The sequence below is a fragment of the Zalophus californianus genome, chromosome 7 (assembly GCF_009762305.2).
Source record: "Zalophus californianus isolate mZalCal1 chromosome 7, mZalCal1.pri.v2, whole genome shotgun sequence".
Taxonomy (NCBI): Eukaryota; Metazoa; Chordata; class Mammalia; order Carnivora; family Otariidae; genus Zalophus; species Zalophus californianus.
This window is the reverse complement of record NC_045601.1, coordinates 40,552,027-40,577,652: the sequence shown is the minus strand read 5'-3', so window position 1 is coordinate 40,577,652 and position 25,626 is coordinate 40,552,027. Positions and strand designations below refer to the sequence as shown.

The window sequence follows — 25,626 nt, the reverse complement described above, 5'->3', positions numbered from 1 at the left end:
TCTTTTCCTAGTTTGGCATGTTGTAGCTTGTGTTTTGCTCTCCCTGTAAATATGAGAGAAAATAAAAGACACTATTCAGCCTCTTTTGTCTGAAGAGTCTGATATTTCAGTGGTTTTCTTTAAAGGGGGTCCTCATTTGTAACCAGCTTTGCCATTAACGGAAATCAATCTGAATGTCCTATTGTGCATCTTTTTCTTCCCGCACAGTCTGAAATTGCCTTTGCCAAGTTTTTGAGCCAAACCTGAAAGACCCTCTCTCATTTCCCCCATTCCCTGCCTCCAGCCCCATTGAATCCTTGCAGAGCTTTCTCAGCAGAAAGGCTAGAGTGAGGTTAGGGAGGCACTCGCCCTACTCCGCTAACCCAGTGGCCTAAGCCAATCACAAAGCAGATTGGAACCTCACTTGAGCTCCCCCTCCCCCCCCTCCCCCAGCAACAGCCTCCTGGAAAGGGGGACACTGGGAGGGTGCGTTTGCAATTCAAATCCTTGGCTTTCTGCCTGCCTCTTTTCCAAATAAGAAGGCAGGAGCTGCAGTGAGGTGCAAAGCGGTCTTCTGAGTTGCAGTGGCAGTAAGATCCAGAGATCCTCCCTCTTGTCTCTTACCTGTTTTCAAAGCTGACAGAAAGGGCAAGGATGGTGGAGGCTTTCTGTGCTACCTGGAAGCTGACGGACAGCCAGAACTTCGACGAGTACATGAAGGCTCTAGGTAGGTAAAAATAAGATGTGCTGCTCTCCTTTTAACCTGCAGCTTCCGTAGTACGCCCATTCCTTTCTTCACCCATGAGATTGGCGAGTGACAAAGACAGACCTTATTGTCGTAATCGAATGCTAGGCTAGGCATTTCCCACAGAAGGGATTTTTAATGTGGCATGTGTCTGCTTTCTTGCCTGGGGCTAAATAATGGGGCATTTGGTAGTCTGTGGAGGATGGGAAGCTTCTGTGCCTTTTTGTTTTCTCTTCAGCATCCACTTACCATTTGTGCATCCAATTAAGCATCCATATGTGATTATAGCTCAGTAGTTGTGTTGGCTGATTAGGGGGCTGATGAAACTTACACTTGAGGGCCCGGATTCCAGAATAGTAAAGCAGATTCTCGTCATGTGACTTATTTGGGAAGTTGTAGCTAACTGTATGGCTTTTCTTTAGGTGTGGGCTTTGCCACTAGGCAGGTGGGAAACGTGACTAAACCAACAGTGATCATCAGTCAGGATGGGGACAAAGTGGTGATCAGGACTCAAAGCACATTTAAGAACACAGAGATTCGTTTCCATCTGGGAGAAGAGTTTGACGAAACCACTGCAGACGACAGAAACTGTAAGGTAAGGAGCCGAGCCTTCGCGGGAAGGGGGTGGGGAGCAGGGAATAAAAGAGAGAGTCCGCATGGTTCTCTTTTTTAGATGATGAGAAGTAGAGAATGTTCTCTGTATTTCAATTCAAAGAGGACATGAGGATTAATTTCGCATTCTAGTGCACACATGTGATGTTCTGAACAGTGGGTGCTGACTATAGCCCAAATCTCGTCTATTTCTTACTCTGCACTTTTCTTTTCATATCTGTATTTCAAAAAGTAACAGTGTTCATTTAAAATAAAGACTGCATTTTGCTTAATCTCTCTGATTGCCTCAGTTTGACTAAATAGTTTGCCTCATCTTAAAGCTTTGTTTAAAAGAGTAGAGTGACTGGTCTGAGAGTACTTGTTCAGGATTTTCATTTCTGATGAAGTTTTTGCATTTAGAAGTACATATTTCAATCAAATTATGAATTATTAGCTTCTATAATGACTCTAGAAGCAACAGAGGGTATGGTACTAATATGATAATTAGTTGCCCACCATTTATTCAATTATGTAGTTCCTTCAAAAACCACTTCACTTGATTTTTATATGAGAATCTAATCTGAACCTTTTGCTATGTTCTGCATTTTGTTGTTGGTCTCAGTCTGTTGTTAGCCTGGATGGGGACAAACTTGTTCATGTACAGAAATGGGATGGCAAAGAAACAAATTTTGTAAGAGAAATTAAGGATGGCAAAATGGCTATGGTAAGTAATGGCAATTGTCCCTTGGTTCCTTCTAGCTTGGCACAGCTCACTCCTGTTCCCCAGCTCCTTCTCCCTCCCTCCCTTCGTTGATAACAAAGGTTCTTTGACCATGCATAAAACAGAGGAAGTACAAATGTCCTAGCTAACTGTATCCTCAGCTCTGCCTCTTTAATTATACAAAAGAAGAAAAATTCTACGTAGCGTATTTTTAAAAAGTTGCCACTGATTTAGCTACAACTGTGCCAAAAGAATGTGTAGGATTACCATGAATGTCTAAACCTCAAATGAAATCTAAATATAAAAAATATTCGTGGGGACATCTGTGTGGCTCAGTCTGTTAAGCATCTGACTTTTGGTTACGACTCAGGACATAATCTCAGGGTCGTGAGATCAAGCCTCATGTAGGGCTCTGTGCTCAGTGCGGAGTCTGCTGGAGATTCTCTCCCTCTCCCTCTGCTCCTCCCCCACCCCCTCACCCTGCTCACGCTCTCTCTCTTTCTCGCTCTCTAAACAAACAAACAAACAAATAAAATCTTTAAAAAAATATTCATGGAAATATATAAAAGGAGTGATATTACTATAAAAATCTCAAGTTTCCTGAATATCAGAGAAATTACAGCTACTGTAATAAATAAGAGATCTTTAAGCATTTTATATTTTAGTTTATAAAATTCCATATGTTCAGGGCAGATAATTTAGGATGTAACAGAAAAGTGTAGTATTTCTTTAGAGGGAACCATTTTGGGGTTACTTCCTTCCAGTCTTTCTTTTGAGGCATAAGGTGCCTTGTAAACATGCCTGTTCAATACTGGTAGTCATGTAAAAACCTGTAAGATATAAAATAAAATAAAACTTCTCTAATAATGGAGTAACATCATAAACTGGGGAAAATGTAATGCCTTAATCTAACATCCAGGCACTATTTTGTGAACTGAGTAATGGTATTTTGATAACATTAAAATAGTAAATATATCATTTGGGGTTTTTTGGGGGGGTGGGTATTGCTGTACCTATTCCTTCTAAGTGGACGAAAGGGGTTTCTCGTTTTTGTGATTTAAGGAAATTGTTGTTTTTTTTCTCTTCTCCATAACTGCTGCTATGAGGGCTGTTCTAGATTAAGACATAGGGCTTACATTATTCATACTTCTTTTCATGGGTGGAAATGGGATGGATAACAGAGGATCAGTTTTCCTTTTACGTGAACGAATATTTGCCCACTTATTTCTGCACTGATCGTCGAAGAAAAGGACTGATTTATAAAAGATCCAATCTGAGATTCTCCTTTATGCTTTTATCTCCATTTTTTTCCCATGGATACAGGACAGTGGATAGCTCAGCTTTGGCATGTATGACTGATCAGTAAAGACTGATTTCAAAAAAGATTAAAACAATGGATGATGAAAGCATGCTATATTCTTGAAAGTCATGTCAACACATGAAAATAATGAACATTAAAAACCTCCCTAGGTTTTGTAGAGGTTTTAGAACAATTCTTCCAATTTGACATAAAAGCCCATGTTCCATATCATACCCACCTAGCCACCTAGGTCCACGTCGGCTAAAGTATGATGACCAAAACAATGAGAACATTTGTAACTTTACTTTTTCCTGATGACTTTGAAACCAGTCATTCCAAATACCATTTGTCCAAATTATTTGGATTTTCTAAAAATTCTTCAAAATTTATCTGTTATGAAAACAGATTCACTTTCAAAGCAGATAGCTATTTTGCTCCAATTACCCTGATAATTTAAGGCAAAAGGAATTCTTTTGACCTGAATCTACATAGTTAATCTCGGTGTTTCAGTTCATTTTCCTTTTAGAGACATGAACTGTGTATACGTGTTATTCACTCCATAAATAAAAAAGTTTCTTTTCTTTTTATTTTAAGAAGTGAAGAGCTGATGCAGCATTTAATGTTTGTAAATGACATTATTCTTTTGCATAACACATAAATTATATATAGGAGAATCTTTAGAAATTTCAGCTACTGATATTCTTGTGTAAAAAGATTTGATTATCTTTTGCATCTTTCAGACTCTTACTTTTGGTGATGTGGTTGCCGTTCGCCACTATGAGAAGGCATAGAAAGGTTCCTGATCTGGGGTTGGAAAATCTCTACAATTTTTCTGTTTACTCAAGTCTCAGTGTTATCCTGCTCTTACAGCATGGGTGATCACTAATTAAAGGTTATCTCTGATGTGGAGGTAGAAAACGGTGCTTTAAAAACTTGTTTTAAAAACTTTTTACTGCAACTAGACCAATTTTGATCTGCAGATTTATCATGTTTTATAATTCACGTTAAAAATTTTAAGCCACATTTTTAAAATAAAGTGAATACATTTTATAATTTCCATTGGAATGCAAATCAAATTGGAATAAAAATCTTACATCCATGAGAAATTTTGTCGTTGTTTTTAATATCAGCAATCTAGCGGGGAATTAGACATTAGGAGGTTTTAGACAAAATAGCCTTTCTTACTGTATAAGGTAAAGCTGGAAAAGTTAGCACTTTGTTTAAAATATGAATTAAAAAGAAACAAGCAGAAGCCTGGGGAAAAGTGGAAATGCCACAGTTTTGGTTGAGACTGCCATAGAGAATTTTTGACAATTAAATTCATTTGGCCAGAACCCAAAGGAGCCTTGTAATGATGGGTTGTGCTGCTATTAGAAACAGGTAGTTTGTTGAAGCAAAATGATATACATGAAAATGTCTTATTTATATTTAAAGGTAAATATAGTCAAAATATCACATAATCAAAATGTCATGTAACTTGCTTCTTTTTGAAAGGTATATAGGAAAAGAAAGTGAATTTTATCCTGGATTATAAAGATGTGTCTCCAGACAAGTACATTGAGCTCAACTAAGTCAATAAGAGTGCTAAAATGGAGAATGCATTAAGGCATTCAAATTCCCTTCTTTTGGGGGGTGGGGGTGGGGTGGGAGTTGTCCGAACTGAGTTGACCAAGGGAAAGTAAATATCTATTTGTAACTGGCTAGGATTTGCCTTTGTAAGTAGAAACATCAAATGTTATTTTGTATTTCATGTTTGTAAAATACTTTTTTAGCCAATTCCCCAAACCAACAATGTGAAACAGGTAAGGCAGATACTATTATTTTTAGTTTACTGAAGAGGAAATTGAATATTAGCTTTACATGTCCACATTCTCATGATTAATGAATAATACTGAGAACTGTAAACCTTGTGATTTTCCCCTTCATTTCTTCTCAAAAATTGACATTTCATTTAACATCTCTTCTGAGAAAAAAAAAAAAAAAAGCAAGAGTTTTAGTTTCCCTGATCACTCCTTAGGAAATCTTTTCTCTGTTAGCCTCTGGTAGGAAAATAGGGTAAATATTTTTTCAGAAAAAATATGCAATATTCATTTAATCAGCCATCCGATTTCAGTAAATTTCTATAAATTAATTCAAGGCCCAATTAACTTACCGATATAAGCATGAGGAAACTTACTTCAACTTACAAAATTCACCATAATGATACTATTATCTGACTATTGGATCACTTTAATTACTATAATGAAGAGTAGAAAAAACTAAAGTGTAGCTATAGGATTTAACATTTGAATACACTTATTACCAAATGCCAAGATAAGGCTGGCTAAGATGAAAATTCCTAAAACCACAGGCTCTATCTCCCCACCCCCCATTTTTTTTAGTAGGATCCAAGTCCAGAGTGGAGCCCAATGCAGGGCTTGAACTCACAACCCTGAGATGAAGCGCCTGCTGCTAAACCAACTGAGCCACCCAGGCACCCCATAACTTTGTGTTTAAAAGCATGACACAGAACATCGAGACAGTGTTTGCTCCAAATTGTTCAGACACCCTTCATCTTTGCTTCTGTTGGAGGACTGATTTCTCTTGGTGATTCCAGCCTAAGCTCCAGTAGAAGCATGGATTCTGGCCTCTCTATTCTTAAAGACACAAGGCCCAGGATGGGGATTTGGCAGCTTTGGCTCAGTATAATTAGGCCAAATAACATCCTGCTGCCGTTTATTTCCATAACAACTGTCTCGCAGAGTGAAGAATGGGAAAGGTTTTGGGTGGCCTAAATGAGAACAAAATGAAAATTACAATTACAAAGATCAAGGGTGGCAGTGGTGGACCAAATGTATTTTTCTGGGAAAGTAATTAACAAATGTTTTTGCCTCCTAAATGTTTATAGGGTAGTTGCAAATCAGTTTTTCTTCAAGCAGTATTCCAGCTCTTACAGTAATCTGCCAGTGTACTAACTTTTCTGATTTGTCCTTTTTGTTTTTGTTTTTAACACAGTTAATAGAAAAGGGAAAATTACCAAGCCCACAGGGAATTTGACCAACAGGCCCTGGAAAAACGTTTGTGAAATCCCAAGGTCTGCAAACTTGAGTAAAGGCTGTCTTGGGAAATCCACACTTGGACCACTGATGATGAGTAAGCAGTGGCTTCCACTTGGTCACATGTGTTCTCTCTCACCCAAATGTACAACTTCACAACAAACCATTCCTCCTTCTGGAACATGGGGACCTATCAATACATTTCCAAAGCTAAGGTGAAAAGGCAGAGATGTTGAGGCACTGAGCTTTGTGCTTCTTAGAGACTAGGTATAAAGGAAAACAAAAGAAAGCAGAGGGAGTAGAAGGCAGAATGATGTTTCTACCCGTTGTCTTTTTAGGATTTCAAGCATTTCTTAGGTTTCAAAATGTGCAGGTGGTATTTTATGCTTACTTACTGAAGAATTGTTTCACAATCAATCCACTTCCACTAAAGCTTAACGGAAACTGGGGAGATGGGATGGAGAAGACCGAAAATTGCTATTTTTACACTTAAAAAAATCCTTTTCCTATCTTTGAAAATGTTTGGGCTAGAAACACACAAGTTATTTTGCTGTCCTTACAGTTACTCTCTCATCTGTTCACCATTTTTTCCCCTGCCCATTTTCCTCCAGACTTTTGAGGTTGTGGACTGAGAAATTCCAAAGACCGTTCTGTCCACCGCTGGAAAGCATTTTGGTTCTAGAAAGGCTTTTGAATTATCCTAAAACTGAGGCAGGACTTAAGCACTCTGGCAATACATGAACCTAGATGGAGGCACCTCAATTCCCATTTCAAAGCCCCTTTCATGTGGCACTTTCCCATGACACAGGACACAATATAAGGTTTCCTCTGATGAGAAACAAATACATTTAACAACCTCTTTTATGAGGTTAGTCATTCTGCGGGACATTTTCTTCTCCAAAGGAATTCCATGCCCTACAAATTTAAGCTATATGTTTTTTATCTTAAAGAGATCAGCATCCTTATATCATAAATGGTAAAAGAAGGAACACAGAACCCAAAGCAGTTTGGGGATCTTGGTTCCATTGTCAGACTGAGCATCTCCAAAAATTTCTTAGAAGAGTAAAATCAACTGGCTCTATGCTTTTCATGTATCTCTGGACCACTTAAAGCACAGTTCTGAGACATTGTTCTAACTCAGTTGAGCAAACAAAACCCCCAAACAACCAAAAAACTAAAACCTAGTGTCTCTGAGCAGTGTTCTCAAACATCACCATCACTTTAGCATCACCTGGAGGGCTATTAAAAACACAAATTACTGAACTACTCCTACCCTCCCTCCTGAGTTTCCGATGCCATTGATCCGGGATGGGACCCGGGAATTTTCATTTCTAACTAAAATTCCCAGGTGGTCCCGATGCTGTTAGTCTAGGGACCGCCCTTTGAGATCCACTGTGCTATCCAAAACTTCTGATGACCTACTCCAAATTATGATACTTCCAAGGTTCTCTGCGTGTGTTCCGCAGAGGAGCCTCATCCGTTTGGTGCCAGTGGCGTTTAGGAAAGATGATCTGCTTGGGGTTTGCCCAAGCACATTCCTTCCTAGGCCAGTCACTGACGCTAAGACATAAAAGGGCAGGTAATCGCTAGACAGTTGCAGAAGGTCAAACGAACCCACTCGTTTTGGAATCTGCCCTCGCACGTGACCGCTGGGCGTCTACACCCTCAGCCTTCTGCCTTCTCTCCACCCCCGGGCCAGACAGCCCCAGGCTCCCCGGCTCGTGACCTTGACCCGCGATGGCGCTGCTGGGTGCTCTCGTCTGCTGCCTGTTGGTCGCCTGGCATGGCCGTCCCGGGTTCGGGCTGCCCCTGGCGCCGGGTGGCAGCCCGGGTCCCGCTCCGGCCATGGGTGAGTCCGCAAACCTTTCCACGCCGGGACCTGCCGGAGAGCGCCGGGTTAAAGCGCCCGTGCTCAGAAGTGCTTGGGGGCAGAAGTGCGCCCCCGCCGGGGCTCAGGGGAGTGGAGCCCCAGACGCGCGGGGCGCTGGGAGAAGGAGGGCTACTGCGGGACCAGAGCGCCTAGCGACGGGCGGGAGGTCGGGCTGGGGAAGTGTCCTTGCCAGTGGAGGGCGCTGCAGGGGGCTGCGGAGACCAGATTCCTCCGGTGTTTGTCCCCGGAGGAAGGAAGATCTCTGCTTGTCCCAGGGAAAACTGAAGAGAGTATCTGGATGTCCCGCCTTCCCAGAGGGCTTGATCTGCCCAGAGCGTAGGGGAGCGGCGGAGTTTTCTCTTCCCCACAGGGGTGTACATTTCGGTGGGACTCGGGGTGTCTTCTGTCCTGCTCGCCGGGGTGTGGTGGCCTTTTCTTCCCACTCCTCCAGCAGAGGACCATCACAGTCTCGACGCTGCCCACCTCTTAGTCTATCTTAGAACTTGTGGGACCTGGATGCCACGGGGTTCTCTGTGGGTGGGACCAATTTTATTCATTCTTAACACTTTAATTCAGTAGCTGTTGCAGTAGTGGTTCTCAAAATGTGGTACGGCACCAGCAGCATCAGCATCAGCATCAACTAAATTTGTTAGAAAGGCAAGTTTCCAACCCACCCCAGACCTATGGAGTACGAAACTCTGAGAATGGGGGCCCAACAACCTGTTTAATGAGTTTTAAGATTTTTGAATGCCTTTTGAGCCTTCAGTTTCAAAGATCAATGTACCCCCCCCCCCCCCCCCCCCCCCCCCGCCTCAGCGAGCACAGTGCTTGGTGCTGAAACCTCCCCTCTTCTCTGACGCTCTTGCTCTCACACAACTTCGGAAACGCTCTGAAAAAAAATCCCTCCCCTTTGTCTGAGAGCCAAGTTTTCATGACTCAGCTGTCAGGCAGTTGAAAGCAAGAACTGTGAATCTGGTTTCCCAACTGTCAGTCATAACAAGAAATTGTCCCGAAATACTTATGCATGCTGGTTTCTGCTTTTATTAAAGCTAGTGTTGTTTTTCTTTAATTATGGGACTGTTTCGGATTTTGAGATAAAATGTCCCAGCTTGCATGGGACCACCCAATGGCAAATTTGCTGTTCAGCTTTAAGGATCTGATTGCAGAATGCCTCAACAACAGCTTTCTGATGTGTAGGGTATTTTCACTTACACTTCCCCATTTTGATAGGGAAGCTATAAGGCTGAGTCACTTAGGGAGGGGGTAAGGATGCAGTAACTGGTGTTTAAAGACCTGCTGACGTGTCGACTCAGCAGTTTCACTGGATATATTATTTTATATGTTTTCCACTTAATGTGACCTTCTCTTTCTTCCTGACCCCATCCCAAATTGCTTCCTTTACAATACCCACCTTAACTGGCTTCTGCTTCCTTGGTGTGTGTGTGTGTGTGTGTGTGTGTGTGTGTGTGTGTGTGTGTGTGTGTGTGTGTGTGTGTGTGTGTGTGTGTGTGTGTATGTGTAAATTCCCAGTCCTGTCAAGTCCCAGGGGTCAGAGGACAACAACCCAGGGAGACCTTATGTGGCTGTGTTTGTCTACAACTCTTTAGAGTTAAGGGTGCCTGGGTGGCTCAGTTGGTTCAGCATCTGCCTGTGGCTCAGTTCGTGCTCCCAGGGTCCTGGGATCAAGTTCCGCATCAGGCTCCCTGCTCTGTGGGGAGCTTGCTTCTCCCTCTCCCTCTGCCTGCCACTCCCCCTGCTTGTGTGTGCTCTCTCTCAAATAAATAAATAAAATCTTAAAAAAAAAAAAGAATTAGTAGGTCAGGGCCTACGGGAGTATTTGGTAGGAACTGACATTATAAGCAAACAAACAAAAATACCTATTTGAAACAATAATGTGTCTAAACATCTGAATTATGGTTTCCTACATTCTTTAGGATAAATTATTATGTTTTTAGATAAATTATAAGGGGTTTTTTTGGTATAGTGTTGAGCATTTATCTAGCTATGTTGACAACACACACATGCATATGCATATACATTTGTGGAAATCTTGTTGAATATTATCTGCAGAGCAAGAGAGAAATCATTGTGTAGTGAAAAGAACTTGGGACTGCAAACCAGAGAATCTGTAGCAGAGTGTGGGCTCTGCCACAGGCCAGGTTTGTGGCCTTAGACACACACACACACACACACACACACACACACACACACACACACCGCACTTTATCTATAATTTCACTAGAGGTGGAAGGTGAGGCCTCCAGAGGTTCATTATTCATAAATCCCAGGCTAAGAACCTGGCTGAGCTCCTCTTGGCTTCTATTTAAAGACTTCCTTCAGTGCACCTCAGTAATTACCCCCTCACTTATCTGGATCTGGCAATGCAAGTTAGTGGAAAGAGCACTCTACTGGAAGTCTGGAGAGACTGGTTCTGGTTCAGCTTTCATTACTGAGTCACCATGTGATCTTGAGGAAATCCTGAAATCTGCCTATGCCTAATTAAAGAATGTTTATTGAGGGCCCACTATAGGTCAGACATCTTCCAGATACTGAAGATACATAAATCTAGGTACTAGAGATGTGTTCTTAATGTGTTTCCAGTTTGGGTTTATAAAATTTTAATATTATCTCATGTTCCTTAATCATCACGGTATCTCATGCAGGTGTTGTCATCTATTTTACATGAGGCAAGTGGGACGGAAGGACATTTGAAGATGAGCACACACAGCGAGGCCAGCAGTTCAGTGGTTAAGAGCAGCATGGAATCTGGTGTTAGATTTCCTGAATCCCTAGCTCGACTCTGTTGTATATGACACATGTGATTTGAATTAATCTCTGTGTGCTGCAATTCCTTATCTGTAAATTGAAAATAATGATGAGTTAATGCATGTAAAGCATAAAAAAACACTACGAAACTTATAGTAAGTACTTGATAAATTCTGACTCTTACTTAGAGATGAGGAGGTTCAATCTTCAATTCAAGCTTGGGGTCAAAATAATAACAGTATAACTAACGTTGAGTTTACTAGATGCCAGGTATCTCCGAAGAGCTTTGTTCTACTAAATCACTTAACTCTCATACAGGAGGCAGTGATATTCCCATTTTGCAGATAAAACAAGCCAAGATCACAACATTAGATTAGTAAGTGGAGCTTGGATGGATTGATTGATTTTTAAAGATTATTTATTTGAGAGAGAGAGAAAGAGCAGGGTGGGGAAGGGCAGAGGGAGAGGAAGAGAGTCTTAAGTGGACTTTGTGCTGAGCGTGGAGCCCCACGCGGGTCTAGATCCATGATCCTGAGATCATGACCTGAGCCGAAACCAAGAGTTGATAGCTCAACCAACTGTGTCACTCAGGATTGAAAGTCCTGGTAGTTTCACTCTGGAGTCCCCACTCTTAATCACAACACTATATTGTTCTGTTTGCAGTTTATTGTATCTTAACATTATACACATAATTAAAAAAAGTTTGCATAAAAATAAGAGGTAATATATATTTATACGCCAAGAAGGACAGCCTCCAGGATGATTCTGAGCTGCTTGCCAATCCTACTTTGTGCTCTGGCTAAAGTATGTCTAAGCTAAAAATAAAAGTTGGAGTATTTTTCTGCATTAAAGAATAAAATAAATCTCTCTTGGCAAATGTTTTCAAATGGGGACGGAATACCAAATAACTGATCCTAAAGCCTGCTTTATGTCTACTTTCTCCTGGATCTTCTGTCTACTACTTCTTAGCTGTCAACTTAAATAAGTTATATAATTATAACAATGTTGCGGAGAAAAAAAAACCCAATTATAACATGCTTTTTTCACCTTAACAAGTTAACAGTTTTCAGTTTTTTGCTTTATTATCCCAGCTTTGGGTTCTTTTCAGGGGTTTGCTCACATCCATACTCAGCCTTTGTCACCTTTGTACAGACAGATACAAGTTTGCCTTCTACTTGTTTGCTCCACGTTTCTGGTGTAGGATTAGCTGCTATGTCACTTCCGATGTGTTTCTGATATAAATTAGACATCATCAGAGTGAACTCCAAATTCAAAGTGTGAGAAAGCCTCAATATTAAAATAATTTATTAATTGCAAATAAGGCAGCAAAATCATAGATGATATATGTAAATTAGGTATAAGCAAACTGGAGGACCTTTCAAAATGGGGTTCAGATTTTGACTCTGCCATTATTAGCTGTGTGTACCTGAGCAAATTTCCTAATTGACCCAGCATTCGTTTTTCAACTCTAAAATGAGAACAGTGATTCCTACTTCAAGTTTTGAGAATGAAATGACATAGTATATTTAGTTTCCTTATTATAATGCCCGGCACAAATGTTTAATAAAGAGAGGTACTACTATGATTATTTATATTTGTATTTCCTTCAATTAAAGAATCTTTCCCATGTTCTCAAATGAGTTCTCGGTTTCTTCCTGAGGTTTCATCCTCTTTAACAAATGCTTTCCTTAATATTAGTAACATTTGATACAAGTGTACACTAGGAGGTTTTCCTGTATTTAGTACCTTTTAAGAACTTCTGGCAATCCCTACTTTTGGCTTAAAGCTAGTATTAAAAATTTATATTCTTTTTCCATTAATGTTGAGAGGCAAGGATTTTCAAGAAAGTAGGAGTGAGATTTAGTTCCTGGTTCTGCAATCTATTCACTGTGAAACTCTAACAGACCACATCATGTTTCTATGTCAATTTTTCCACAAGACGAACATAAATAAACTCTAAAACCTTAAATTCTACAAGGAAGGAAACATACTAAGACACAATATATATTTTTAGTGACCTCCCAGAAGGATATCTCCCTATATTTCATTATGCAACTTAACATTTGTTATGTAATCTTTGTTGGGTAGTCATGCCATCCCTGAGCTCATGAGTTCTGACACATGTAAGCAGTAAATTTTAGTAAATTCTTCTTACTATCTTCAGAATCCTCATCTTCTGACAGAGAAGTATTGTATTTACCTCCAGGGCAAATGAACATTTCAATCATTAAGGCTTTCCTCCATCACAGGGAGGACTATCTCTAGTTTTACTGTAAATATTTTTATAGGAATTGCTAAAGGGGGGGCGCCTGGGTGGCTCAGTCGTTAAGCGACTGCCTTCGGCTCAGGTCATGATCCTGGAGTCCCGGGTTCGAGCCCCACATCGGGCTCCCTGCTCAGCAGGGGATCTGCTTCTCCCTCTGACCCTCCCCCTGCTTGTGTTCCCTCCCTCGCTGTGTGTCTCTCTTTCTCTGTCAAATAAATAAATAAAATCTTTAAAAAAAAAAAAAAGGAATTGCTAAAGGGAAGTAGATTTAACACCATTTCTTTTCTAATCAACAGGACAGTTTTGGCATGTGACTGACTTGCACTTAGACCCTACTTACCACATCACAGATGACCACACAAAAGTGTGTGCTTCATCTAAAGGCGCCAATGCCTCCAATCCTGGCCCTTTTGGAGATGTTCTGTGTGATTCCCCATATCACCTTATTTTGTCAGCATTTGATTTTATTAAAAATTCAGGACAAGAAGCATCTTTCATGATATGGACAGGGTAAGTGACTATATAAATACCGTTAGTTACTCAATATTTATCTATGGTGTCCTAAGCTTCATTAGAATGCTGAATTCCTATGAAGATTAATTAGGTTTTAGGTTAAGAATTATTTGGGTTTTAAAAATACTATATCAAATTAATCATTAGATTATTAGAGATAAGGAAGATTTTAGAAGTCTCTGAATTTTTATTTTTTTTAGTATACAGGCTCTAGAAAAATGTCGATGTTAGCTAAGAGATGACTCCACAAACAGAACACTTACATCAGTGTTTTGAGGTGTTTATTAATGTGATAATAGGTCTTGATTAGATAATCAAAAATAAAAGGCTACAATGGGAGTTAACCTGTGATAGCAATTTTGTAAATATCATCTCCTGGTGATATAATTAATTCTGTCTGTCATGACAGACTGACGAGGTCTAGATTTCCTGTGCTGGCTCTAATGACCATGGTGCTATTTAATTTATACATTATAACTCATGTAATCTTTGCAATTGATATTATTATTATTCCCATTTTACAGATGAAGAGATGAAGGCTGAGCATCTAAGTAACTTGCTCAAGGGCACATAGCTAGTACATGGCAAAGCTGGGCATTTTAGCTCTGGAATCTGTGCTTTTAGTTGCTAAAATATTTGCTTCTCATAAATCTTCTGTCAAGTGGTGTAATAGGCTTGTATTTGTATTATGCAATTTTTTAAAAATAGGACTCTCTATGGGAGAAAGGTAAATGAAGAGTAGTTTATCAACTCTTAAAAATCATCTGTTGTTTTGTTGTGGAAGTGTACAGTTTACCCTCAGGGTAACAAGACATCATGCATAAATCTAGTGACTTGTTATAGAAATTGATTTTGTTCTCTGGGCGCCTGGGTGACTCAGTCGGTTAAGCTGCTGACTCTTGATTTCAGATCAGGTCATGATCTCAGGGTCCTGGGATCAAGCCCCACTCCAGGCTCCACACTCGGCAGGGAGTCTGCTTGAGGATTCTTTCTCCCCGTCCCTCTACCCCTCCCCCTGCTTGCACCCTCTCCTTCTGCCCCTCCCCCTGCCTGCACTCTCTCTCTAAAATAAACAAATAAATCTTAAAAAAAAAAGTTTAGAAATTGATTTTGTTCTCTATGATTCTGTCTCTTTTTCAGGGATAGCCCACCTCATGTTCCAGTGCATGAACTCTCAACAGACAAAGTCATAGATGTAATTGCTAATATGACAACGACCATCCGGAGTGTCTTTCCAAATCTCCAGGTTTTCCCTGCACTGGGTAATCATGACTATTGGCCACAGGTAAATTTGATTTTAACTTCCAAAAGCGTTTAAAGGATTTTTCCCATCAGAACTGTCAAAACTATGACAATAACTAGCTGATGGTAGGGCGTGGGAGCGGGGCTCATGGCGGTAGGGGAGTGTGCTCTTAATAACTATTGAAGAAGGTAAGACAAGTGCTTTGGAGACTTTAAAGTGACTCTTAATAATCCATAAAAAAAGTTATGTTCTTAGTGAGTTATGGAAGCAAATTGCCTAGTTTATGGATTATTGGTTCTTGTTTTCCTTCATATTCTTCCTCAATTTCTACATTCTTTTGAATCATTTTGTTATCCATTCACATTTCCATGATAAGGTTAGCAAGGAAGTTTAATATTGACAAATGTTAACATCTTGCAGAATTTCTATTGGACATACACAGTTCTCCACACTCTGATCTATGCTAGATTGTGATTAAAAACAAAAACATAGGGACGGCTGGGTGGTTCAGTTGGTTAAGTGTCTGCCTTCGGCTCAGGTCCCTGGATCAAGCCCCACATCAGGCTCCCTGCTTAGCGGGGAGCCTGCATCTCCCTCTCCTCCCTGCTCATGCTGTCTCTCGCTATCTCTGTTTCTCTCAAATAGATAAATAAAAAATATTAAAAAAAAAACCCAACCCAAAACATAGCAAACTATCATAAGAACCAAAAAGGGAGGTTCCTATTCAAGTCTAGTTTATCTAATTAAGATGTGATTCAAGACAGAGATTATGTTCAGAATATTTAATGGCTGATAAGTCCAGGTCTCAACCTATTAGAGTGGCCATTTGTTAAACAGCCTATACATAACAGTTGGATGCTGGGCCCTGCCTACAGGGTCCTGTTAGAGTAATGTAGAATCTTAGACTTATACAGATTCAAGAGATCTCAGAGATCGTTTTTTTAGTTCAGGGCTTGACAAACTGTGATCTGTGGTCCAAATTGGGCATGCCACTTGTTTTTGTTAATAAAGTTTTATCAGAACACAGCCGTGGCTCTTCTTTCTGTATTGCTTGTGGCTAATTTCTGATTTTGCGCTAGAACAGCGGAGTAGATTTGTGGCCACAGAGACTATATGGCCCATAAGCTTAAAATACTTATTATTTGGCCCTTTATAGGAAAAAATTTGCTGATCCTTGGTCTAGATCAACTCTTCATTTTATAGATGGGAAAACTGAGGCCCAGAAATGTCACATTGTTTGTTCACGTGCTCACAATTGCTTAGTTGTAGAGCCCACATCCTGGATCTTTGGTGTTCAATTAGACTAACATTTTTTCATATATCCCTTGTTCTTGCCAGATTCACATGTTCAGTATTCCTGAACATGGTATTTACTTTCCTACCTCTCTTTGTCTAGATTTATCTCCTTGCTTAGAATATCTTTTCTATCTCATGTCAAAAGAATGCTTCATGAGGGGTTTGATCACCGAAGTAGAATGATTTTGAAAAGTTGTACTCTAGGATGAGCTTAAGTTTCAAGTAATTTCTTGGCACCGGCCTCCAGGCTTGAAATGAACAATATGTCTTTGCCAAGTCATCCTGTAAGCCGGTGGTCAACTTTGTTACTGCTAAGATGGTAGACCACACAGAGCAAAGGCTTGGGGATAAACAATCTCTAGAAGCCAAAGGTTACCCACGTTGGTGTTTTGTTTTGTTTTTTAAAGATTTTTTATTTATTTGAGAGAGAGAGAGTGAGAGGGGAAAGGGACAAAGGGAGAGAAAGAATCTTGAAGCAGACTCCCCACTGAGCATGGAGCCCGACGAGGGGCTCAATCACAGGACCCTGAGATCATGGCCTGAGCCGAAAACAAGAGTCAGCCGCCTAACTGACTGAGCCACCCAGGTGCCCCACACACATTGTTTTTATATGCTTTAGGTGACAGGCAGAATGGCGTTGTGGAGAACACATGGGGTTTAGAGTTGTATTCACTAGAATGTAAAACCCCATCCTGCTCTACTCCTAACAGCTTGACTAACTTGGATAATTCACTTACTGTCCTTGACACATAAGTCACTCATTTATAAATAGGAGCAATAAATAGCTATGCTGGAAAGTTTTTGTGAGAATTAGTGATATTACATGAAAAGGCCATGGCTTCTTGCCTGGCACATACTAAGCCCTCAGTAAGTAGAAAGTGGCAGTTATTACAGCAATAAGCAGTGACATGGGATACATTTTTCCTAACTCCTTTGGGGATTTGTTTCATTTTACTTTTATTTCTGTCTTCTTTTTGTGAAGTCAAATCTTATAATAATTCAAAGATATAGATGATATCTAAATTCTAAAATACATCCTATTATATGTATAGCTAGGGTATATTGGGCAGCCTGTATACCTTAAAGAGTTAATTTTTTTCTCTTTCTAGCTTATGACTTTATATCTGAAAATCTTCTATTATTCTACTTCCACCCTTCCACCCCAGTTTCAGAAATGTCAAATGTAACATGAAAGCCCCACAACAAATTCTCTGACAGATGGATAGCCAAGGTCGGATTCTGGTGAATGTTAGTAACAAATATGTTAGTAATAAATTGAGCAAATTTGTTAACTATTAATTCTTCATTTTAATCTCATAAACATGCACATAAACCTAGTTACTTAAGCATACATATACAGATGCACATTCCCACCCATTACATCAGAAGTAGATATTAGCATGGGCAGCCCAGGGATTCCTTCCAGTTGCCACCCAAGGAAGCAGTCTGGGCCAGGGTCCTCATTTACTCCTACACTGGCAAGACTGGTGCCAACAAACTTATGGGTGAATCACTTCTCATTATACCTCATTTCTTGGCAGTGCTCATGTCACAGCCAAAGAGGATTGAGATAATGGCATGGGACACTAGATAATTAGACATAGGAGTGATGGTGGAAAGACCTGGGATTTAGACTGAGCTCTGGAATTGATCAGCTGTCGCTGGATGAATCATCTAACTTCTCTGGTGCTCATATTTCTCGTATCTAAAGTTGAGAGAAGAGTCTAGAGTAATTTTGTGTAATTTTAAGATTGCACATGACCATAACAGTATGTTGGCATGGCTAACACTTTTAAGTTTTTGATGTTGATGACAACCAATTTTTAATCAGAATCCGGATTGATTTATAAGTCACTGTATGATTTTCAGACAGATGATTCTGATATCTTACATAACTGAAAATATACTTAGGATAGTTAGTTCTAGTTAGAACAAGTCATTTGGTTATTACATTCCCTGAATGTACTTATATTTTCATCATGTATTAGAGATATGTATTAGGAATGAATGTAACTTGGGTGTCATCTTGAAAAATAACTAAGCATTTTAACTAATGCTGACAGGAAAACTCCTTTAAGAGATAGGTCCATATTACCAATATACAGAAGAATATAAGGAGAGTGAAGAAAATGGCTTCAGTTTATTAATACAATTTTTTAAAATGAAAAATAGGAATAATTACCAAATTTCACACATGATTTGTGCATTTTTATTCAGTATGTATTTTCTTAAAGTTTGGGGTATTTTTCCTTCCTTAAAGCTTATGTCACCATAAAGATTCTTTATAATATGATAAAATAGGATGATAAAAAATACTTTATGATAATAAATATGTTTTATACACATATTGTTTAAAAAATCAAAACCTGTGGGGCACCTGAGTGGCTCAGTCTTTAAGCGTCTGCCTTTGGCTCAGGTCATGATCCCAGGGTCCTGGGATCGAGCTCCTCATCGGGCTCCCTGCTCAGCGGTGAGCCTGCTTCTCCCTCTCCCACTCCCCCTGCTTGTGTTCCCTATCTCGCTGTGTCTCTCTGTCTGTCAAATAAATAAATAAAATCTTCAAAAAAAAAAAAATCAAAACCTGATATAAAGAGACGTGTTCTAATCAAAATCATGTGCTTGTAAATTTTCATTCAAGAAGTTCAGAAGTTTTATACTGGGGTGAGCATTTCAGAGGACATTGTTTAGTTCTAAAACCATTCCCTCAGCGTGCTATACCAGTGTGCATGTTCAGACTCAAACCTGCCTCTGTGTCTGTTTAATGAGCTCACTCCCACATCCATCCTATATCCTGGCCAACCAGCAAAAGTGCTTTTCTCTATAAATTGCACTGTGCATGTAGGCGTCTGGGTCATTGTCTTTGCTTTGATGCCCTTTCTTGTCAACTTGATGAAATCATTATTCAAGGCCTGGTTTGTATGTTCTCTTCACTTTCCCCCTGATGCTGTGGGCCAGACTCAGTTATTCATGCCTCTATCCTCCTAGAACCTTTGTGGTATCACCTTGCACATTGTCTTATAGGTGATTGATTATATATTTTTTTTTGTCTCCTTGAGTTATAAATTCCTTGAAGGTTACGTCTATCTAGGATTCATCCTTGCATCTCCAGATGTCTAACATAGTAGTATGTGCTCAAGTAATGTTTAAATTAGTTAATCCACGTGTCTTTAAAGTTTCAATGGTGGGTTATATTGTTTGTGGCCAGGATCAACTGCCTGTAGTCACCAGCAAGTTATACAACGCAGTAGCAGATCTCTGGAAACCCTGGTTAGATGAAGAAGCTATTCGTACTTTACGGAAAGGTAAGTGAAAGATTTATTCATCCTTAATTTGTCTCTATTTTTATTCATGTTGTTTAGACCAAGATCTTTAATGTTTGCTTGGGTGTATTCATTCTGCATGTGCCCAGTTTTTCTGGAGGCCATAAGTCATCTTTGAAAGCTGAGGAGAGGTAGGGGTGGTGAGCGGACCCAGGGCAAAGGGAGCAGGTCCAAGGTCAGGGGCTAGCTCTAAAAGTATCACTGCAGCAGCTCCTTGGGTATTGTCATCACCGGCTCACGGGTGTGAGGGGCATTTTGCCTTTAAGCCTCAGCCCCCCGGAGACTGTAGCAGCTCTGGTTTATCTGATGTCTCTTCCACGGCAGTCTCTGGCAAGGTCCAACTGTGTTCCCATTCTTTGCATTTTATATTTCATTCTATCTCTCATCTTAACTCCCCAAACATGCAGAGGTAGAAGTTGATGCACTAATATTTCTTTTCTAAAATTCGATACCTCATGGCCTAGTGCCCAAACAATTCATGTTTCATCTGAATATTGGACACAACTGTTGTGATTAGCTCGGTATGTGGGAAGGCTGCCGCTGGACCTGGCACACAGTAAGTTTCCAGTAAGTGTTAAACCTGATTCTTATTTAAGAACAGCCTGTGTATATACAAACTAAATAATGAGAAATAAGTATAACCTTCCTGACTGGCTTGTGAGCCATAATTAAGAATTTACTTTCATAGTCACTGTGAATCTCTACGTGTGTTTTTCTAGAGTGTGTCTTAAATTTCTTTTTGTAGGGGGCTTTTATTCACAGAAAGTATCACCTAATCTGAACCTTAGGATCATCAGTCTAAACACAAACTTGTACTACGGCCCAAATATCATGACTCTGAATGAGACTGACCCAGCAAATCAGTTTGAATGGCTCGAGAATACACTGAACACCTCTCAGCAAAATAAGGAGAAGGTAGATCCCAGAGACCAAATCTATCAGGGCATAAACAGGGGCGAAATGTGTGCATTTATTAACTCGAGTGGGGTCAGGTATTAATAAAAGTATTAAAATTTGAAGATGTTTTCACACGAAACACCTTATGGTTTAATTAACTCTGTTGTGTTTGTTTGATTTTGCATTGCTTTTAATGCTTTGAGGATTGACTGATATCTGTTTTTTTTATAAAAAAAAAAATTATGACCAAGGTCACAGTTACCAAATATCATCAACAGTGTAGTTTAAATGAGTCAAATGCAAATATAGTGATATTAATAGTTTTAGAATTTTATCTTTTTGGGGGCATAAGAGAGGTGGGATATTAGCTTTCTAAATTTTAATTAATATACTTTCAATCTCGGGTATCTAACTGTCATTTGATTGTGGTAAGTGTGCAAAAAGATTCTCATCAGTTTTCCTTGTGTTTCTTTTTCCCAGGTGTACATCATAGCACATATTCCGGTGGGGTATCTGCCCTATTCCAGCAGCACCACAGCAATGAGGGAATTCCATAATGAGAAATTGATAGATATTTTCAGAAAATACAGCAGTGTCATTGCAGGACAATTTTATGGACACACTCACAGAGATAGCATGATGGTTCTTTCTGATAAAAAAGGTAATACGATATTTTGTTTGCATCTCGCCAGTCCAAGATGCTAGAGCAGAGCAGTAGGTATCTGGTAATTTTCATTGAGCCAGCAAATTAAAAGTTTCACTAAATCAACTTGCCAGCCCCAGATTTTTCTGAATTATCTTCTTTGCTTGTAAGTCAAGTGTCTAATTCATATTTAGGCCTGCAGTTGGGTTTCTCCCTATTTGTTCCATGGGGCCACCATCATTTGATAGCTGTCAACAAAAAACCACTCTGAAACCCTTAGCTCACTCCACTTTTCGTTCAGATCCTCACGTTTAGAGAAATACTGCTGTTCGTTATTTACCTCCTAGACTCAAATTTCTTGTGATATGATTCGTTTTACTTCTCAGAATTTGATTAGCAAAGCACAATTTACCATTGGTTTAAAATATATCAAGCACTTAATTTTAAATGCAAATCAACATTGTCATTTACTCAGAATTAGAAGAAAAAAACATAGAAGAAGCTCGAGCATCAAACAATGATTACCTATTTTTAAAGATGACCTCCTCACAAGGACAGGAAATTGGGAGTTAACAAAATAAGAGTTCTGATTTTAGAGTAGTCAGCTAGGGAAAAAACTATGTATTTTTTTCAGCAATTGGGGAATGTTTTCAAAATGCATTACCTCTTTCATCTACAATGAATAGGCTTGGTAAAAAAACGACCATTTTCCAGCATTTGATAGCTTTTTTTACTCAGAAATTTAGTCCTATAGTAGCTATGTATAAAAACATGGTGACACTAATCAGATCCTTATGTGTCATTATTGGCATATTGTTCTAGTTAGATGCATAGAACAAACTAGTTTTGTATTTTTGTATGTGTGTACTTGTAATAACTTGGATTTTGTTATTATGAAAATTTTCAAATATGCCCAAAAGCAGAGGATAATAAAACAACCCCCCATGTACCATCACTTATATTTAACACCTATCAAGATTTTGCCACATTTGCTTTATCTATTCATTTTTTTATTCTTTTTTCTTTTCCTCAAGTATTTGAAAGTGAGTCTCAAACATTAGATCTATTTTAGCCCTACGTGCTTCTGTGTGCATTGCTAAAATATATGACTAGCTTACATAATCTTTCTTTTTTTTTTTAAAGATTTTATTTGTTCGACAGAGAGAGACACAGAGAGAGCGGGAACACAAGCAGGGGGAGTGGGAGAGGGAGAAGCAGGCTTCCCACTGAACAGGGAGCCTGATATGGGGCTCGATCCCAGGACCCTGGGATCATGACCTGAGCCGAAGGCAGACGCTTAACCGACTGAGCTACCCAGGCGCCCCTAACTTACAAAATCTTAATATGATTGACTTACCTAACAAGATCAACAAAAATTCTTTGGTATCATCTAATACCAAATCGTAATAAAGATTCCTCTATTTTCTCAAAAGTGTCTCTTTATAGTTGTTTCAAGTCAGAATTCATCAAGGATCATATGTCATTTGGCTGTTATGTCTGTTAATCTCTTAATCTTGAATTTGTTCACATTTTTAATAAAGTTAAACTCAATTTAAAAAAATATGTTTATGTACATATGTTTTATCCAGGAAGTCCAATAAATTCTTTGTTTGTGGCTCCTGCTGTTACCCCAGTGAAGAGTGTTTTGCAAAAACAGACCAACAATCCCGGCGTCAGGCTATTTCAGTATGATCCTCATGATTATAAATTACTGGTAAGTTGGCACAATTTTAGAATTATTCATGTCTTTGTACAGTTTTCATTAGTTTAGTTGAACGTTTTCAGCTTAACTATGTAAGTTGTTTCTACATTGAAATCTCATGATGTCTTTCTTCTTTTTTATATTTGGCCTATCAGCATTTGCTAAGTAGGGGTATAGGAGGTCAGCTTTTGGGAGGTTGTTTCTGTCCTTTTAAGGACTTCTCGTTGGTTTAGCACATTGGGCAGGGCCTGATTTGTGGATTTGTATACATACTGAAGCTTTTCACTAAGCCCTATTTGTTACTAATTACTCTTCCCTAAAACATAGTTGTGCAGATCATTGCAGACTCTAAAGCCCTACTCTTTCAAGAGTTGTTTTACCTAACTTCCTTGTCCCCAGGCTATTCGTCTGTAAAAGGAGGATTAAACTAAGCATTACTGACCTCACAGAGTTGCTGTCAGGATTATGTGAACAGATATATGTAAAACACTTAGAAAAATGCTTGGCTTATAGTAAGCACTTAATACATGTTGGCAAATTTTTTTTTTGTAAAGAAAATAAATTGAGCTGGACATTTATTTTTGAGACACACGTTCTCTGGAGCTTACACATGACTATGTTTTAGATCAATTTAGCCTCGAAAGGCTGGGTGTTTTGCTTATGAGTACTGCCCCTTTTAATTAATATAATTTGAAGAGAAATTTTCAATTAAAGCTCTATTGATGTAAATGCATTTTTTCTAGATAAATTTAATAGGAAGTAGCTCTCTTATTCTGTAGAACATGTTTTTATGAAGGAAGAAGCGCAGGGAAAGTCTGATTTAATTTGTAAACATTAGATTAAATGAAACAATTGACTGAATTATTTTTACAACTATTAGTTTCCTATTTTTGGATCTGAACATCAGATACACATACGCGTATATATACGTATATATTATATATATTATATATGTGTATACATGTACATATACGTGTGTGTGTATATACAGACACACATACTGACATGAAAAGATGCCGTGATATAGCACTGAATTATTTTTAATAGTGCAAAACAGTGCATTGTATAACTTCATTTTTTGAAAAAGCCAAAAAGATAGTAAATAGGTATATATATTCTAAATATTTATATTTGGTTTGTACATAAAGTCTAGAACAACACACATACACTGGAGTGCTGATAAATGTTTAACAAGTTGTTCATTGGGGAAAAAAGACCCACTTTAATTTATAGTGCCGATTTCCATGATGCAGAACTCCCATCACGGCCAATTTTAAGCTGCCAAAGTGATGTCAGTTACCTTGCAAGACTGCTGAAAATTGGATTGTCGGCTCTGCGAGCTGATACAAGCTGATACAAGGGGCCTCAGCACACCACTGATTTATATGCAGGGATTTGATTAGCAGTGGTTACTTTTGAGGTGTGTGAATCAAAAGCTTTTTATTTTGTACATCTCTCTGTATCGTTGAGATTATTTTCTGTTATGTTCCTTCATTATTTCCCATAGAAAAAAGCAATATAGATTTTTCTATTGGGACTTTTTTTTTTTAACAAAACCAATTCTCGCTGTTTTTAAATGACTACAACTTTAAATGAAGAATGTCACACAAATCCTAATAAGGACTCTTCTTGCTGTGCAGTACTTTATATGCCAAAGAATGAACCCAGCTTTGTTTTTGTTATAGGATATGTTGCAGTATTATTTGAACCTGACAGATGCAAATCTAAAGGGAGAACCCAATTGGAAGCTGGAGTATGTGCTAACTCAGACCTACAGCATTGAAGATTTGCAGCCAAAAAGTTTGTACGGATTAGCTAAACAATTTGCAGTCCTAGGCAGTGAGCAGTTTACAAAATACTACAATTACTTCTTTGTGAGTTACGACAGCAGTGTAATTTGTGATGGGAAGTGTAAGACCTATCAAATTTGTGCAATTTTGAGTCTTGATCATAGTTCCTATGTAGATTGCCTCAAACAGCATTATATAAAGTTCCATCCCTAGTATTTCAAGGTTTGTGTTCATAGAAAATGTAACACTGTTCTGTTTCTGAGATTAGTTTGTGGGAATTGTTACATAAATCTTTGTGAGTTACTGAGTGGGCAAGCAGCATTCCTATCTTTTCTTTCTTTTTTATAATCCTCAAATGTAGATATTTGTAACATTCTAAGTCTTTATTATATCGAATATATTTGAACTGCGCATTTCTAGAATGATGTCTGGATGTGACTATTTTATCTTCCAGTTTATAGATCTAATGTAAACTCTTGTACATTCTTGAAATTGTCATTTATGCAATAAAGCAAATGTTTCTCCTCAAGTATGATGAATTATTTTTATTTTTTTAATATATTTATTTTTATTTAAATGCAATTAACATATAATGTATTATGGGTTTCAGAGGTAGAGGTCACTGTTTCATCAGTCTTACATGACACCCAGTGCTCATTACATCACATGCCCTCCTTAATGTCCATCACCCAGTTACTCCCTCCCCCCACTCCCTCCCCTCCAGCAACCCTCAGCTTGTTTCTGATGATTAAGAGTCTCTTTATGTTTTGTCTCCCTCTCTGATTTCATCTTGTTTTATTTTTTCCATGATGAATTATTTTTAATAGGAAAATTTTCTTTTAATTCACTCGTAAAAACTTACGTGTAAACTGAGGTTCAAACTGTTTAAATCTCATGTGTAAACTGAGGCTAACATTGCTTCCCTGCACTGTCTACTGTTGGGAAAACA

At 38.8% G+C, this 25,626-nt stretch overlaps 2 protein-coding genes across 2 annotated transcripts; both read left to right on the top strand.

Moving 5' to 3' along the window:
• Positions 1-394: 394 nt before the first annotated feature.
• Positions 395-4,438, top strand: FABP7 (fatty acid binding protein 7). The gene is made up of 4 exons (XM_027602376.2): positions 395-706; positions 1,147-1,319; positions 1,938-2,039; positions 4,077-4,438. The coding sequence occupies exons 1-4, from the start codon at positions 634-636 to the stop codon at positions 4,125-4,127; spliced, it is 399 nt and encodes a 132-aa protein (XP_027458177.1). The 5' UTR covers positions 395-633; the 3' UTR covers positions 4,128-4,438.
• A 3,518-nt stretch (positions 4,439-7,956) lies between these two features.
• Positions 7,957-25,206, top strand: SMPDL3A (sphingomyelin phosphodiesterase acid like 3A). The gene is made up of 8 exons (XM_027602653.2): positions 7,957-8,220; positions 13,570-13,783; positions 14,927-15,071; positions 19,531-19,627; positions 20,391-20,560; positions 21,023-21,203; positions 22,775-22,899; positions 24,573-25,206. The coding sequence occupies exons 1-8, from the start codon at positions 8,109-8,111 to the stop codon at positions 24,888-24,890; spliced, it is 1,362 nt and encodes a 453-aa protein (XP_027458454.2). The 5' UTR covers positions 7,957-8,108; the 3' UTR covers positions 24,891-25,206.
• Positions 25,207-25,626: the final 420 nt, after the last annotated feature.